General features: G+C 39.3%; 1 protein-coding gene across 3 annotated transcripts in view; it reads right to left on the reverse strand.

Annotated features, from left to right (window-relative positions):
* Positions 1 to 1,194: 1,194 nt before the first annotated feature.
* The window catches only part of CD109 (CD109 molecule), an 84,258-nt gene continuing 67,679 nt past the window's right edge, over positions 1,195 to 17,773 (reverse strand). For all 3 annotated transcript variants that reach the window (XM_030003996.1, XM_030004003.1, XM_030004011.1), the window contains 4 exons: positions 13,770 to 13,906; positions 9,377 to 9,533; positions 8,858 to 8,960; positions 1,195 to 6,337 (listed from right to left, as the gene is read on the reverse strand). In XM_030003996.1, coding sequence (XP_029859856.1) covers positions 6,147 to 6,337; positions 8,858 to 8,960; positions 9,377 to 9,533; positions 13,770 to 13,906 — 588 coding nt within the window. In that variant the 3' untranslated portion in view covers positions 1,195 to 6,146. The remainder of the gene's footprint in view (positions 6,338 to 8,857; positions 8,961 to 9,376; positions 9,534 to 13,769; positions 13,907 to 17,773) is intronic.

The raw sequence follows: 17,773 nt of genomic DNA on the forward strand, positions 1-17,773 counted from the left end.
AGTGATACAGCTTTGTGAGTGCCTATAAGAGCATACAAAGCGTTATACGCGTATCGACCCTTGGGGTCCGTCACCAGTGACTGCCCTCCAGCTGGGCTTTGCGCTGCTGATCACAACCCTTTGAGTCCGGCTGTTCAGCCAGTTTTCAGCCCACCTCAGCGTCAACCCATTTAGCCCATACTTCATCAGTTTATCTATGAGGATGTCACGAGAGAAAGCCTTACTAAAGTCCAGATAAACATCCACTGTTTCTCCTCATCCACGCAGCCAATCCTCACATCACAGAAAGCGATCAGGTAGGTTAAACATGATTTCAGCTTCATAAATCTGTGCTGACAAGTCCCAAGCGTCCTTTATCCACCCTGAGTTTGAGTTGATAGCTATTTATCCGTAAGTGAGACCAAACGGGATTTTAGTCTTGACAAAAGGGTAGATCTGTGAGACGTCAGCACCGGGATGGTTGCTGAGCTCATGACCGCTGAGAGCTCAGGGTAAAAGAGGTGAGCAAGGCTGAGCAGAACCTGACCTCGAAGCTGAAATGGGCCAGGAAGCTCTTCCAGGGACAGGCAGGAGGAACGGTGAGAGAATTGTGAGGAGAATTAGGGAAAGGTAGGGTCATGGAGGCCAAACTTCTAAAAGCATGAAAAATGACAATTAAAATAGCAGTTCACCTGAAAAAAAAAAAAAAAATTTGCACATCAATTCAATTAGTTTTTTTATAAAATGCTTTGGTATATAGATTACTTGGAGCTCATTTACTGCCCCTTCAGGCCCCGTACACCACTAAGCTCTGTATCATCTGAAAGGTTTGCTCCTGTTCACAGAAAATACAGTTCCTGAGGTTCTCCATGATCACAAAGGGCCTGCCTTAACTGAGTTCATCACATAACCTTAGGCATACTACTTCTGTTGCCGTTAACGGCAAAGCTCCTAATAACTTTGCGTTGCCTACAATAATACTCTTTTAAAATGTGGTGACCCCCGAGTTGGAAAAGTCCCAATGATCTGTAAGGTCGCGGTTAGCAGCCTGACCATGGAAGTCACCACTGCACCACTTCTTCAAGTTACGAGCGTTAAAACACAGGCGAGGCAGCCTCTGAGACAAGCTGAGGATGGGCAGTGGTCGACCCAGTACAGAAACTGCGATCTACTACAGGTGGCTGTATGGTTAAACAAGCAAACACTAGACATATATTATTAAAAGTCATCTTTAATGGAATTTAAAAAGAGCTATTGCAAACTTTATTTGAAGAAAAATAAATCAATGACAATTTTGTAAAATCCTGTGAAACAGTCCAGTTCCTTAACATTTGCTTTATTATTTGAAAAGACAAAAGCAATTTGCACAGCTGGCATGTTAGTTCACCTCTGTTTGCTCAAAACAGCTCATAAAAGCATTCTTTTTCTACCATTTCTGATTTGATCAAAAGTGGAAATGCGTACGATGATCCTAAACTAGATCAAAGTGGGCATCTGACCACATCTCAAGGCAGCCAAGAATTTTAGTTCAAATTGCTTAAGGCCTGATATGGAAAAAGAAGAGATGCAATAGCCAGTAGGACAGCTAATGTATGGTACATTACACCTGCTTATACGGTACTTCCTTTGAGCTAGCATTTTTTGTATTTTCCTCCTCATTATTAGTATCCCACCCAACCTAACAGTACTAAAAAACACAGAAAAATCAATTCATAATATAACATCATAAGATCTGAACAAGGCTGATGAAGCTTTTTGGTAACCACTAAGAAATACAGAAATACAATGTATGATTTGAAATTAAAGAGAAATCTTAACACTGGAGTTCTGGTGACTCAAATGTAGCACATAAGCAATTAATGCTCATACACATCTGAAAATAACAAGCTACCCATTAGGAAAAATAATCACTGGATTGATCTAATACAGCACACTGTCAGACTTTATTGCATAGAATAGCTTTAGTGCAATGATATTTCCAAGTGGCACACAAAAATACAATAAACTGAATAAGAAACAACACTGAAGTCAAATATTTTGACATAGGGAAAAGGAGAATCTAATAATAACTCAAAAGACTTGACCACATACTGCTGTTATATTTTATGGATAAATTACTAGTGAGAACATCTAATTTCAAAATCTTCTGTGTATTTAGAGGACTAAACACTTAAATATGGTTCACTGCATAAAGATTTATGGTTGAAGAAGAAAGGTTACAATGGAAATATTATTGGCCATTAGAATTAAAACTGAATACCCTTTCTTAGTGTTTGAAATGATAGAAAAATTATGCCATTAGGTACCAGTTGCTTTCCAAATATAATCTTTCCTAAAACCTTAACTGTGTATTTTGAAAAACAGAACATCACACAGTGATACTGGTTTGGGCACTTTGTGAAGATCTTGTATGTTTTTAATTGCACACACATTGCACTCTGTCATACACTGGAGCCTATAGAATGGCTATGTAAATATATATGCTTTCTACAGGAATCTGCTTAAACCAAATTTTGTCAATATTCATACCAACTTGAACAACACATTTGGAGAAATACTGCTAGGATAATATTCTGAAAAGGAGCACGGCAGTGCCGTGCTGGGAACCACACCAGGCGCCGAGCTGGCCCGGCGTGCAGACTCCGAGGTGCTGTAAACCCCTTTGGCAGCACTCGTTCCCTGCTCCGTGCAACAGCGCTCGGTACAGAACGTTTCTAGATGACACCCACAGGGAAACCTGTACAGAAAACCTCGGCTAAGATCATGGATGACAGCAAAGGTAGAATTTGGGGGCGGGAGATACTTTAAAATGCATTATGGTTTGTTTTTTTTAAACTCAATCCTAAATAAATGACTATATCTTACTGATTTAATAGCGTATTAATGGCCCTGCACAGATCACGTCCATTGACAGCATGTGGCTGAAAAGGGCATGGGAAGCACCAGAGAATACTCGGATTTCAAAGAAACAGCAACCACACAGAAATGTTCAGGCAATGCAACGTGAAGACTCCATCACGAAATACCTTTTTCTGCCTGCTTTTAGCATCACACCTTAAAGCTCCTTAAAGACCTTGTTCCTAAAGAGCTCCTAAAGACTTTTTGCTAAAAGAGCTCCTAATACCTTCAGTGGGAGCATGGCCCTTCTAACATCAAAAACTGACTTTACAGGGCAATGGAAAAATATGTATGCTGAGCATTTGTGTAAAGGTTCCTACATATGACGATGAGAAAAACAAAAAAAAGTCACTATGCCATGTAATACTCCCCTTCCTCTGTTCCATTCGCTGCCAACACACAATACAAAACTTATCCTCTGCAACTCATTCAAAGCACTAGCTGCAACTGCAAAGCGACTGAAGGCATCGGTGTAGGAATGTTAAAGGCCACCCGGTGTAAACATTTGTTTAAAGTCATGTGGTGTACACTGTTCCTAAAATAGCTTAGTACAGAGGCAGATTTGGGTGTCTGTAATGATATACCTGCTGTATAGAAAAAAATAAAATAAAAGAGGATGTTTGTTCGCTGACTCCGACAATTTCCATGATATGGTGCATTATGACTGATGCTTCTTAGTAGGGTGTACAAGGCAGCCAAGAGTCATTTAAAAACATGTGGTGTTTGTCTCAAAAACAAATGGAAGGGAATACTAATAAAAGCTGCACTGCCTGAAATTGGGCTGAGCAGTTTAAATCCATTTTTCTGGAGGATACTCAGGAAGCTGGGACTGCCTGCAAAATAAAACTAATTTATTCCTACTATCTACTGCAAAGGAGTAGTTTATCTCCAGTACATCTTGTTTAGAAAATAAGCCTCTTTATCCTAAGATTAATCAGGTATCAATGTCCCTCTTAGAAGCTCTTCATATAGTAAAAACTGAAAGTATGTGAGCTTTGGGTTCTTGAAATTACATTAAATGGAGGCAAACGACATGTCAAGGCTGCTGTCCCCAAAGGCAAAAGACCTGCTTTCATAGGTCACCAAGAAATCAAACCCACAGCAAAACACATCCCAGTTTAGAGTGTGAGTGTTCTCCAGATCTTACACTTGGCACAATTCAAGCTATCCTCCCACACATGGGTAAAGGATTTGAGATGCAAAGATGTGTTTCAGTTTGTATCTTGGTTTCTGTTAGCTTTGGACCCGTGTAACCAAGGGCATGACTTACAGAGGGTCAGATCCTGCGTCCTACTGACTAAGCAGTGCTTTGGATTTCAATAAATACGGTGTTGCTCCATGTGGTCAGAGCAGCACAGGCACTCACGTTAAGGCACTAATCAACTATTCAAAGGGCCAGATCCAAAGTGCACCAAGCACAGGTGAAAAGCACGAACTGACTACAAAGAACCAGGCCTAAGTTCCGCCAGAGAGACAGAACGGAACCCCAAGTTTGTGAAAAACATTGTAAATTCTAAATACAGCTAAAGTAAAACAAATAACCCCACCTAAACTAGCTTTGCAGTTAAAAACCTATACCTCAGTATTAGAAGGCAGCCAGTTCGGGAAGTTCAGGCCTCTTCCCGTGCTACCATCCACTAATTTCCTCTGTGAACAAAAGTATAGATGAGCATAAAATAAAAAAATATACATTTTAAGCAGTAGCAAAATTTGCATAACAATTAGAAATTGCTCAAGTAAAGTGACTGCCATATTATTACATGTGCATACGTACACACTCCGTCTCAAAAAGGTATGATAGAAAGGGAAGCAATAGCCTTAAAATTTCTACCTCCTCTAGTCAGCATGACAGCTATTAACTTCATTTTACTAACTAGGAATGTTATCAGCTTGGCTTCCTGATCAAAAAGAAGTAAGCATTAGATATCACAGGCAGTGTTCAAGAAGGATAAATAGGCTGCCAGACAGGGAAGACGTTCATACACTCACTCAGGAGCGAAGAGCTCCCAAGCTCACGCGTTTCCGCACTCACAGAGACCTGTAATTCTCCCCGTGTGCAAAGAGCAGGTTTGGGTGTAAAAGTGCCTGTTGCTCTTCAGCGTCCCTCTCCTCCACCCCACTTCAGCAAAGCACTTAAGCATACAAGGATGTGCTTAAAGCTAAGCAAGCACGTCAATTGTTTTGCTGCACTGAACGCATGTGCAGCCCACACCTCCGAAAAGCCTCTCCCGCCAACCCACCGCAGGAGTTGCGTGCACAGACGGCATCCAGGGCCAGCCAGCTGACGTGGCACAGAGAGCAGCAAACAGCCGTTTAGGGTTATGCCACTTAAATCGTTGAAAAGATGACACTGCAAACGCAAGACATAAGTGATGCCCCAGAGTGACATTTCTAGAAGACTTCCAAAAACCAGAAAAGGATCAAAGCAACCTGCATCCTGCTGGCCATAAATATGCCAGCGGACACCAGCATTCTCACATGGAATGAGAATTAGTTTTCTTCCTGAATAACCCTGGAAAAATAAAGTCTCAGACACAGACTCCATCTTTGATGCATTTACAGCAAAAGCCTTTCAGAGTAAAATGCTTGAGAACATCCTGAGGCCTTATTTTCAAACATGATTAGCTTATGAATTGGCAAAAAATCCACCTAGCTTCTCTGTAATGATAAAAAAAGACTGACAATTTTCTGGAGCGTTCAGCAGTTTGTGAATGCAGCACTTTTTGGCTCTTGGATCTGCTCTGAAGCCAGCTCCTTTTATTTTTCATATTATTCCCCATGAGAGCATACGGAGAAATTCAGTATTAATGTTAAGTGTCATGTCTGCAGAACAGAAGAAAGCGAGCTCTGATACCAAGGTCCTAGTGCTCTGCTTACCAACACCCCGACATAGAAGCAGATAGTGTTTCAGAAAAGCACGGTAAACTAACATACATCCCTAAAAAACAAGCACAATTGAAAGCTGGGGTAAAAAGGGAGCGGGAACATGGAGCTAGGTTTGTATTTTCTCAGACTGCTTTTTCGGTAACTCTGTGCTTCTTCAGAAAATAACTTCAGTATGAAACTAACACTTGGAAAGTTTTTCCAGCAGACACTTAAAGAAGTTTTCTGGCACAGCCAGAAATTTACCATATGGGCCAGCCCAGCTCTCCCTGAACGCAGCAGGAGTTTGGTCACTGTAATCACTAAAGACAGGCTGGTATCTGAACATAAAATTTTCTTTGGATAATTTATGGAAACCTTAGATATGAAACATAATCTGTTTCCTTTTACAGCACCCAACTGCACAGCAAGTTTACATGAAGGACAAACAGCACACAGAACAAGGGGGCCAACGAAGAGTGCTGAAGCAAGGCTGGAGAACCATCTCGGTGGCAAAGACTGCAATCACTTTCACAGAAGTCACAAGGGGTTGTACTTTGCATTACTTCTGAATTGTAGCTTCTCACTGCTCTTCTCCCTGTTCAGAAAGGTTAGTCAACATTAGTTAATGAACTTCTGAGAGCTGACCAACAAATTAGCTTCATAAAGAAAGCATTTTTTAAAGGATGCACTAAACTCTGATGCAGACCTTGTCATACACTGCAAAATACTTCCCAGAGTGGGTGTTTAAGCCTAGGCATTAATCTTTCTTTCTTCTCCCAAAACATCAAAATCTTCTCAATATATTCAGGCAAATGCTTGGTGACAGACACACTCTCATAGACTCAATCTCAACTGTTAGACCCAATCTGTTCACAAACCTTGGTCAAACATTTTAAAAGGAATTTTGCCCCTACCTACACAGCAACCCCCACGACAAAAGAATTCGGGTGCTTTACCTGGCAGGTTACTGGCTATAACACTTAAGAGCTAGGTCTCTCACAACTGACTCTTTCTCTCTCACTATTATGTTTGGGAGCTTCAGTTTCCTGAATCTGGGACTGGCCACCACACCTAGCCCCTGCTCCTGTATTTTGCTCCCCCATTCCTTGTCTAAGCTAAGAGTCCTTCAACCTGAAGGGTTGCTACAGAGCCAAACAGACTAGAAGCCTGGGAAATCATATTCCTTTCAAAAACATCAATGCATGGTAATTGCTCACAGAACAAGCTTTTGCAAAGTTTCATTCCCATAAGTGGGTTTTTTGGTTTGAAGGTTTTCATTCCAACTAGGGACACTGCAATTTCTTTTTTTATCATTAGTATTTTTTAAGTGAAATGATATTCAGTTTCCTTTCAAGCCTCAAGATACTAAAAAAAAATAAAATAAAAGATGTACCTCTACGGGCCAAAATGTTTACCCAACAGTGACACCCAACTAGCTGTGAACAAAGCCAGGTAAGAGAAGCTGCAGTCATTTGTGCTGAGTAGCTGTGTATATTAACCCTGGCAGATCTCCTTGCTGGCACTGCTGTATTGGCATCCAAGCCAGTTCTTATACCTACACCACTTGTAGTATCTGCCACATAGACGTAACTTTTTTGATAAATGCCAGAGCACGAGGACTCCTTAAACATCTCCCAGCTCTGAATATTACATGAATCTGACTGTCACCATCACATAAAATATACACCGGCAGCTTGGGTCACCAACTATGAGAGTGATGGAAAATAAGAGATTAAAATAAAAGCATGTTCCTGTATCAGATAGGAAGGAGTTCTCTCAAGAGAACTCAGAATCATGGTATATGTATATATGTTGACCAATCACATGCCTATGCTACATAGTAATAGGAAGGGCGTCCTGTAAAATAATATTTGAAGCAATCTTTTTAAAGTTAAAGCTTTCTATTGCAGCACTATGTCATACAAATTTTAGTCGTTAAGGATATGAATTCATATCTTTAAATCAATATTGATTGAATATTGATGGATACTAAATGTATTTAAATAGAAGAAAAACGTTGACACGTGCATTTATATGTGACTTTTTAATACACATATTCATTAGCCTATCTAATAGCATTCTTATAGAAGACTAGGTCCTGAGCTCTTCTCCTAAGAATTGAAGCATGTAGAAGTTGGTTTTGGCTATAGATTCTAAGTGTTATGTGTTTGTCTTAAATAAAAATTGCTCTAATTTGTTAAGCCACTAGGCCTTAAAACATGCTCTAGGTTAATGGACAGTGTAGTTACATCTGCTAATTTCCTATTTTAGTTTAAAATTCTGTGATGAAACAAACATTTCAGCCTACATAGAATAAACATGATCTTCATCTAGCTGCAGCAGTACACATCAGAGCATATTTGGTTGTCTTTTTTCTTGTGCTAAAACAAACCAACATGAAGAAAGTTGCCTATACAATTTTTTTAATGCCTTTATCTCAAACCAAGCCCAAATCCTTAATAATGTTTCAGCTGGCTGGTGTAATGAAAACCTCTCTAATATCTCCTCCAGCAGCTTGTAATCTTTCTTTGGTTTTCATTTTGCCCAAGAGCTTTGTACATTGCTGCCTTTCTCTAAAACACACTCTACACACACACAAAAAACAACCCAAACCAAACAACCAACCCAACCCAAACAACTTTGAAACTGTTTTTCCCATGTACATCTTTTTTACGTAACTATAGAAATCAAGACCCTGGCATTTTCTCCAGTGAAGGACTCTTAGCTTAAACAAGAAACAGATGGAAAAGCTACTTGAAAGATAATCATTAACTTGGTAAGTGAACCACAGTGAAGTTCCTGCTTCATTTTGGTAGCTTTGGGAACACATTGGGCCAGATTGAAGCCAATTTATACCAGCTGACAATTAAGTTATGACAATTCACACCAGCTGAGGAACCAACCCATTAGGACAGTAAATGTATATATGGGAAAACACTACTATTTGTTAGGAAATTTGGCATCTCAATGTCCAAAAAGGCTGCAGTTCAATTAAAAAAGTAAATTCCAGATTGATGCGGTTTTCTCTTCACTACAAATTGTCCTACTTCCACAAAAAGAAATTTCTTTTAAACTTCTGAATCACTAAGATCCATTTGGAATGACTGACACTTACTAGGTTCATAGTAATCCACTACAGTCACTGAAGCATCTTGGATATTTGCCACTTTGAAGTCTCTCACAGCCGGAATATCCACACAAACCTGTGTTTCATTTAGCTGGAAAAACAGAAGAGAAACAGAAGAGAACCCTGGTGATGGTGGTTTCATGTTAGACGTAAGGACTTCTAGCCTAGCAGTAGTCCACTTCATTTCTAAAGACTTGGAGTCAGGATGTATATAAAGAGGCTTATCTCATTTGTAGTCATTTTGGCCACATTACAGACTTCTTCAAATGTCTGCCTTCTTATGTATGATTTTTAAAAGGCCTAATCTAGAAACTCCTTACAAATATAACTGAGTTGTACCTATCCAAACAGTCTCACTAAAAAACAGTGGAACTATTAATTCAACGTGAAGAGCAGATGTTGATTTCCCCAAAGAGAATCATAATGTCTTTCCAAATTTAAACCAAACAATGGCAGAGTTAAGATTAACACCACTACAAACACATTTCTTTGTTATTTTCAACTTACAGAGTCTAAGTATAGGTTGACTTTCCCATTGTCCTTTTCCATCTTCTTAACTGTATTGTCTAATGGAATGAAATCTGGTGACACAGAGAAACCACTGAGTAAGCCAACCTCCATGAGGACCATACCACTATTGGGAGCTGTGCCAGAACCCAAGTACCTTTTCAAAACACAGAGACAAAGAAACTTTTAGTAGAAACACAGTAGCCCAACTTCAAAGAAGCTGTTTGATCATTAAATCCCAACTATGGAAGCAATAATCCTGAAGAATACTTAAGAAACAAATGGAACAAAATGTCGACAAGAAAATCTCTAACAATAAAGAGATAATAATTGATTTCTCTATTATTCTGCCTGATAAATTCAACCACATATGCAAAAGCAGGTTTAGCACTGAGAAAACTACAGTACTAAAATCATATGAGAGACTACACTGGCACCACTAGGAGCTTTCCATTGGCATCTGTAAGTGCAGGTTTACTTCACAAATATGCAGGAAATATTGCAGTTAAACACGTTTCAAAAGAAGTAATTCAGCAATGGCTGTAGGAACTCTTGAACTGAAATATACATATTTCCTCTTATGGATGCATTGTTTTGCTTTTATTCATTTTTGGAGGGTGAGATAAGGGTGTACACCGCAAAAGTCTCCCAAACCTTTCTTATATTTCTTTCATAGAGATTGATGGTTCCATTAACAAAGTCATCATCAGATTATTTCTCAAAGTTCCAGTTTTAAAATGCATAGCCATGTTATTCATCCAGTTTTGGAAAAAGAAGATTTAGTCAGTTGAGTTCCTTCTTTTTTCCTAAATAACACTTATTATTACATCTTCTTCCAATGTGACAATCAGATGCTGGACTATAAAGCTTTGCTCTGTTGAGCAAGCCTTACCTACTATGGTGCACAACAGAACTATCAAAACATATTTATGGTGTTCTGTGCTACAAGTGATACCTAAATGACCTGCAAAAGATTGTATTGCTTTAAATAAAGCAGGTGGCAGAAGCGTTTCCCCCCCTCCCCTTGGCATGGAGGGTAAGTGATTTTTGTTATACTAGAATAGAAGTGTCTCCAAACCTCATTTTGAAGGCCTGACAGTAGTTGAAAGTAATTGAATAAAACTATTTCTTTGTAGAGCTCGATGGTTTAAAAAAAGGGAAGACTTGCTTTCAAAGCATGCTGCTAAGCCTGGCAGCATGGCTGATTGAATGCAGATATGACTTTGAAAGAAATACAGCACAACTGCTGACTTCAGTTGGCTCATGAGATTGGAATCAAATGAAAACATCTGTTGGATGATGTGCTGTGCCAAAGTAGCTGCTATTGAAAATGAATAACTGAATTGGAACTGGATGTAATTATTTCTGCATAATTACCAATAAGAGGGGAGGAAAATACCCAAGCTGTCTAGCCAGCCTGGGGTGCTACCAAAATACCAACAGGTAACCAGACCACCTTGATGTTGTCAAGAAGTGAGTAAGATATATCCCTAGAAGTTACGAGGATCTGGGTCTCATAACAAAGAAGAGAGACAGTCTTGGGAATGGTTCCTGGTATCGTCTCCTCAACTCCATGGTCTCTTAAAAAAGAAAAAAAATCACCATGCAAGAAGAATGACCAGTAAGACAAAGAAAGAAGACTTGAAACTTGTACCTGAAGAGAACTGAGAATGTTTTGAGTTGAATTTTATGGTTCAGCTCTTCAGCAATATAAGATCTGTGTTAGACCCTCTCATAGATGATGCAAAGAGGAGAAAACAACACCAAGCTAGTGTAGGCAGAAAGCACAAACAAGAGAGTGAGTAGAACCATCAACAATCAGTTTCCCATGCCTGGAAATGGTTTGCAGGCAACAAGACTGACCAGAGAAGAAACTGGCAGCCCTGGGTGTTTGCCTCCCAGACAGGGAGTTAGCTCCTCTAATCAAGAATCAGTTCAATTTGAATGAGACATCATCTGCTCCAGTGTCATAAATGATACCTAGTTGAGATGACCATGGCCAATCACTATCAAGCTGGTTGAAAGAAGGTGGCATATTCTGCAGATTAGAGAAAGAAAAAACTTGCAAAGCTGCAGCCTCCATTACCTGACTATGCATACCCACAGCTACGTAAACTGGTTGAGATTTCAGCAGTCTTTATTTGCCTACTTTGGTTTCTCTACCAGAAAGCCACATCATGTTGTAAAGATTATAAGTAGACCAACTTTAAACTAATTCAGGAATTTAATATAGATAATGCATATATTATATGCAATATATACGGGGAAAAAAAAAAGAAGAGGATGACTAGCATCAAGCCAAGCAACCAGAGACAAAGTCTCTGCCTAAAGAATAGAAACACAGACTTACTAGAACTTATACCAGTCCACTTTCCGTGATAAGAGTTGATGGATCTTAATGTTCCAAATATTCTCCTGGGGCAGTTTTATAATGCCACTAGATTTTCCCCTATCCTTGGAACACTTTGCAATTAAAACATCCTCACCCCAGAGCCTTCCCAGAGAGATGGAGCCCTTCCTGTCTGTATTCCTGAGCCAAAGGTCTTAGCTAGAAAATCAGAATGCTCAGCCAAGACTTATCCCAGACCCATCATGTAAGCCCTTTACATGTCAGGAGTTTGTGCTAGACTTTAGAAAGCTGTTGACACTTCATAGAAAACTTTAAAAGAGAACAATCCCATTCTATTTCAAGAGCTCTCATGTATTCTAGTGTCCCTGCCCACCATCTGTATCACTGAATTGGTTACCAGAAACACATGAAAACAGGGCTCTGGCTTCCTGCCTGCTGGCTATTTCCCAAATTAAATCAATCCTCTCTGTACTGAAATCATATTCACTATAGCTGATTATTTGTATGACGGTGTCACCTAGAGGCTCCATCTCCAGTCACAGCTCCCTTGTGGTAGGCAGAGCATAAAAGTAGTTCTAGGCATACAGTGTTTAAAGTTTAAATAAATAACAAAAAAAGAGGATGTGGAGGAAAGGAATGCAAGAGTAATCACGGTGCATCAGGTGGTACTTCGCAAATCTTGCATTTACAAGGAACCCATTATAATGTCACAAGAAGAAAACAGTGTTTCTAGAGGAAGCATTCACAAACAGATGAAATCCTAAAATACAAAGAATGTAGTAATCTCAACATCCTTGTAGATAATAAAAGATAGAAGATAAAAAAACATAAATATATATAAAGACATACAATGTCCTATAGGGTTTTCTGTGAAATATGGAGTGCTCTTTAACTACAATAAGAAGTGCATACTGAAGAAACTGCTAGAGAACAAACATCTTCGTATATTTCTTTTAAATACATGTATAAACACTTCCACAGCAAGTGAAAAAGAGGCAGCAAAGCAGTCAAAGAAACAACTTGGTTTAATGACTGGCTGACCTAGGAATATGCAATATGACTGTTCAACGATGTCACTTGTTCTCATCTGATCCAAATTCTACCCAGGTGACATCTGGTGGCTGTTCTGTGGTCTCTGAGATGACACTGAGCAGTGTCAGCTCACTTCTTAGTAGGTGTTTACTGAACAAGAAACACCATCCCAGATGCAATCCCTCCTCCCTTATTCAGCAGAAAGAATAGAATTAGCCTGGCTGGAAAACTCATCGTCTCTTTCAACTCTAGAATGATGATTACATTGTATTATGTTACCAAATTCATAACTATAAGACATATTGGTAAATGAAAGACCACAAAGATACTTGCACAATAAGACAAAACCCCAGCTGAATTTATCATTATGTAAACATGGATTTTGACTCCTGCCAAAATTGTTCTGAGCAAAGTTTATTTATAGAGATGACCAAAGAACGATTGCTTCTATTTCATGGTGTTTTCAGCACTTCAGAACTTCCTTCTCTCTTTACAAAAAAAGAAGTATCTATTTCTAGATCAAAAGCAAAGCATTCTGTTCATGAAAGGTAAGAGTAATGGGCAGTTTGTCACAGTCTGCTACTAGAAATTAGAATGTGGAAGACATTGGTTCAATTTTCAAGTCTGTCCACAGTTCTCCATATAGCTAAGAAGCACTTGCACCAAAGAAACTTTTGAGTCTCTTCTTGTATTTCACACAAACTCTTCCATATAATATACCTCTAATATTTAGGGTACCACCATCTTTATGCATACCAGTAAAAAAATATCACCTGGCCAGCAACAATTTGGCGCAAAAGATCTATCACTCTATTTATTGACTTATGAATTGCATCTTAGCTTAACTACTGCCATTTTTACAAAGTAATTCTTTTATTCTCTTTAGTTATATGTTTATATCCCGTACATTAGTAAATCCATACAAACAAATGGATAATTTAGCTCATTTGAAATAATTTGAAAGCTGTATAGACAAAGAGGTGTATGAGATGCTCCAACTGAATTACCTACCTCGTACACACATTCAAGGTCAAATGGTTTTTATCATCTTTGTCATCCTTTACATCAACATTCAAGTCAAAGGCTTCTTGTTTTCGGACAGATCGGAGCCTCTGATCAGTGTGTTTTGTGTTGTAAATAACATTGAGCTGTGGATTGCAAATAGAGACATTAGATGACATGTAAAGCAAATCTTTGTGGTTATAACACTAACAGTATAACGTCAGAGCACTCACAAGACAGGATACATTGCCTTGTATCTGACAGTTGCACACATGAGATTCATAGGAATTCTCTGAAAGAAATATCCTTTCTGAACACTCTGTAATGCAGCAGAACCAATGCAATTAGCAGGACACAACTGAGGCAAACACAAGGGAGCTCTAGGACAACCATCAATTTTCTCCCTAGTTGTTGTCTGCTGGTTTATAATGTGTGCAGCTACTTCCTGACAGCGTGAAATGGGACGAATAAAGGCAAACTTCAGAGACCGACACCGACTGGGTTAAAAGAGACAGGCTGTATATGAAAGCAGAGCAAGAGCAAACGCATAGCGTATGTACAGAATTTGTCTTCAGTCTTCATGTCACAGCATTCATACACTCAAAACAGATGAGGAACAGCATGTTACTCCAAGCTCAGAACACCACCGTTTTCTTACAGTTAAGTAGTTTCATCATCTGGTTCATCTGTACAAAGACAAAGATAAAGTCTTCAGTCTGCCTCAAGGACAGAGCTCTCACCCCTTCTGATCTTAGCTCTGCTAAGCGAGCCAAGTAAGAAAGTATGACAGGATGTCCAGTGCAGGACAGTAACATTAATATAAAAGAAGGTCATCTGTTAGGCACAGTTTGAAGAGTTTCCAATTCTTCTGGTGTAGACAGGTATCAGATGCTTGAAACAGTGGTAGAAGAGTGATAAAACCAGAAGCCCTTAAAAGAGGTCTGAATAATTCAGAGATAGCCTGATTATCTCAATATCCTATAAAATTATCAATGCCAACAGCCAAAGCAGAAATGCTGGAGCTGGAATTGAGCAACCAATGAGTACTCTCACGTTATCAGCCATGACAGAAAATCACGCAGTTGAAAACCAGGCTGTACTGCCTACAGAATTGAACTTGATGAGGTAAAGATTGCCTTAGTACCAGACTGGAGGATGACAAATGTGACAGCAATTTTTAAGAGTACTGAGGGTCTAGAAAACTGTGGATATCAAGTAAATTCGGTATCTGTAACTTATCTGTACCAGAAAACACAGTCAAAACTATAATAAAGAGTCAAATTAGTGGACAAATGAGTAAATATGACATGTTGGAGAACAGGCTGTTGCTATAAACCCACCAGCTACCCGAACCAAATGAAAAAAACACGGACAACAGAGCTGTCTAGTATAAACTACCTGGGTGTTACATTAGTATGTAGGTGGTTAGGAAGATTACTAGCGAAAGGTACCAGAACAAAAGAAGCTGCCAAGGGATAAAGGGCTGTTAAAAGACAAAAATAGAGGGTGGGAATGAACGTTCATACATGAAAGGAGTGGAGTCCTAATGGAATCTGTGCTGGGTGACCACCATTAAACATGTCCATACATGACGTAGAAAACAGGGTGAATCCTGATGTGATAAAGTTTGCTGATTATACTAATTTATTTGAGGTAGCAAAGACTAGGATTACTGCAAAGAGTTGCAGAATGAAAAAAATTTTATGTACACAGTAATGGGGTTTGAACTGACTACTACCAGATCTGTTTACCATTTAAGAAATGGTAAAATAGATGAAAATACAGCCATAAACAGGTAAGTTGGAAGAAGAACACAGTAAAGGTCTACAGAAGAATGACTTGCATCAGAAAGATGAATAGGAAACAGATTTTCGTGCAATGCAAGACTAAATTGTGGAATTCCTTCCCACAAGATGCTGCAGATACTAAACTGTACAAGTGTTCAAGGGCAAAATAGACAACGTCATGGAACCAAAATTTTTTAAGCCCACAGAAACTATCTCCAGCTGAAGGTCTTGAATAATACATGGTAAGAGGTGGAAGACAGTCAGCTAATATATTACGTGTATTTATCTCCTTATACTCTCTCCTGAGCATCCACCGCTGGCTGCTGTGGAAAACAGAACACCAGGCTACACTGAGCTTTGCTCTGACCCAACACAGTCCCTCTTATGCCTTCTCTCCAAATATAAGAACTAGGGGAGCAGATTCAAGAGGAGAAAGAGGTAGTGCTTCTTCATGCAATACACCATTAGCTGCAGAACTACTTGCTGCAAGAAGCTGTGGTTGTTAAAAGTTTAGACATATTTTAAAAGTTACATATTTATGGAAGAAAAAAAAAAAAATCTATCAAGAAAATATCCACCAAGCCAGAGAGAGCACACAGAGATGACCTGTGGATTGGGAAGGCCCTGTGTTGCAAATTCATGAAGGGCAAGAGGCTATACCAGTCAGATATCACTTCATGCTTGTCCTGTTCTAGGAGCCTTCATTGGTCATCCTCTCTCTACTGGCCACTATGGGATACAGGATAATGAACTTTATCAGCTGTCCCAGCACATCTGCTCTAGCATACTCGTGTACTTATACCCAATAAAAGACAGCAAAAATGAAATTTAACTTTGAGAAAACATTCTAAGGTGCTTCAGACTGATTAACATCCAATGCGATGTTGAAGGTAACTGCAGCATCCCTTTGCTGTGGCACAAATGGGACACCACCTCTGACAGAGTACAAGAGAATGGATTGCTCAGTGTGATGAATCAGAAAGCTCAACTTTCAAAACCCTAGAATGACAAAATCCAATATAAGAAACTAAGGCAATATTTACTATCAAAGAATAGTCGACATTATTTGCCAAAATAGTGATTTTCACCAAAAACAGAGCAGTAAGTTTGCATACAGTTTTCACATACAAACTAATAATCATTATCTGTTCCCTTAGTTGTCAAGATAAAACCCATGGCAGGGCAGGGAGGGGATCAGATTCTTTGATTTTGGTAGAAAAATAATCAGAAAGTGGCTCAAATAACTCCCCTTGCAAGACCCCAACATGCATTTTGCTTGGCTAAGGAAAAGGGAATGAAGACTGCTTCTGGAAAATCATAGTCCCTTTACAACAGCTTCTGGCAGCAAAGGGAAAACTGTCCGCCCAAATTTAACGCTATGACAGGGGGTTGTCCAAGTTATAGGTTAGCAAGTCAGTTATGGGCTAGCAAGTCTGTGCAAACAGAGGAGTCTTTAATTTCTGATTTTTGCTTTTGCTGCTACGTCTCTCACTCCTTGATATGAAAGCTATGCTCTTTCTTTCAATCTACACACACAATTCCCGTTGCCCTGCCCCGCATTGCTGAATTTAGCATGCTGTGCGAGTACAGAGCCAATTCTGTACAGGCGCTCAGAACAACCGTGGTGCAACAGTGAAGATTTATCTTGTACAACTGCTCCACAGGAGAAGGCAGTACCAAGGATGAAGCCAATCTAGAAAGCCTGCCAGTTAAAGGCATGCAGAAAGTTTGGTAAAGACAAGCTGGCGGTGCCTCAACAATCTGTCATCACAGAAACAAAGCTGTTTTAACTTTTGCCAGAAAAAGCTAATGAATGGGAACTTACTGCCAATGCAGGGTGTCTGAAACCACATACTGAACAGGTCAATCAACTAGTATTTTCATGGAATCAGTTATCGCTGTTACGGTCTGACTTTCCTTTCCTGACTTCTCATGACAATGAAGGAAAAATCTTTTTCACAACACAGAGTTTAATTAAAGCCTCCTTCTTTATACACTTTTACTTTGGGGACAGAAGGCTATTATACAGAAACCAGCATTAAATCAACAAAACGAGCAACTGCATTTCTTCTTAACCCTTTTAAAGAAGCAGCTGCCAAAGCTAAAGGCAGAACTGCTCCAGTCTTGTCATAGTGCAACTAGTTCTGGTGAGAGGCCCAAGAACAGAAAACTAAAAGCTAAACTTCTGCATGAGAGATGCTTGTAACAGTATCTGACCCAATCAAC

Source organism: Aquila chrysaetos, chromosome 2 (genome assembly GCF_900496995.4).
Source record: "Aquila chrysaetos chrysaetos chromosome 2, bAquChr1.4, whole genome shotgun sequence".
In the NCBI taxonomy this organism is placed as follows: Eukaryota; Metazoa; Chordata; class Aves; order Accipitriformes; family Accipitridae; genus Aquila; species Aquila chrysaetos.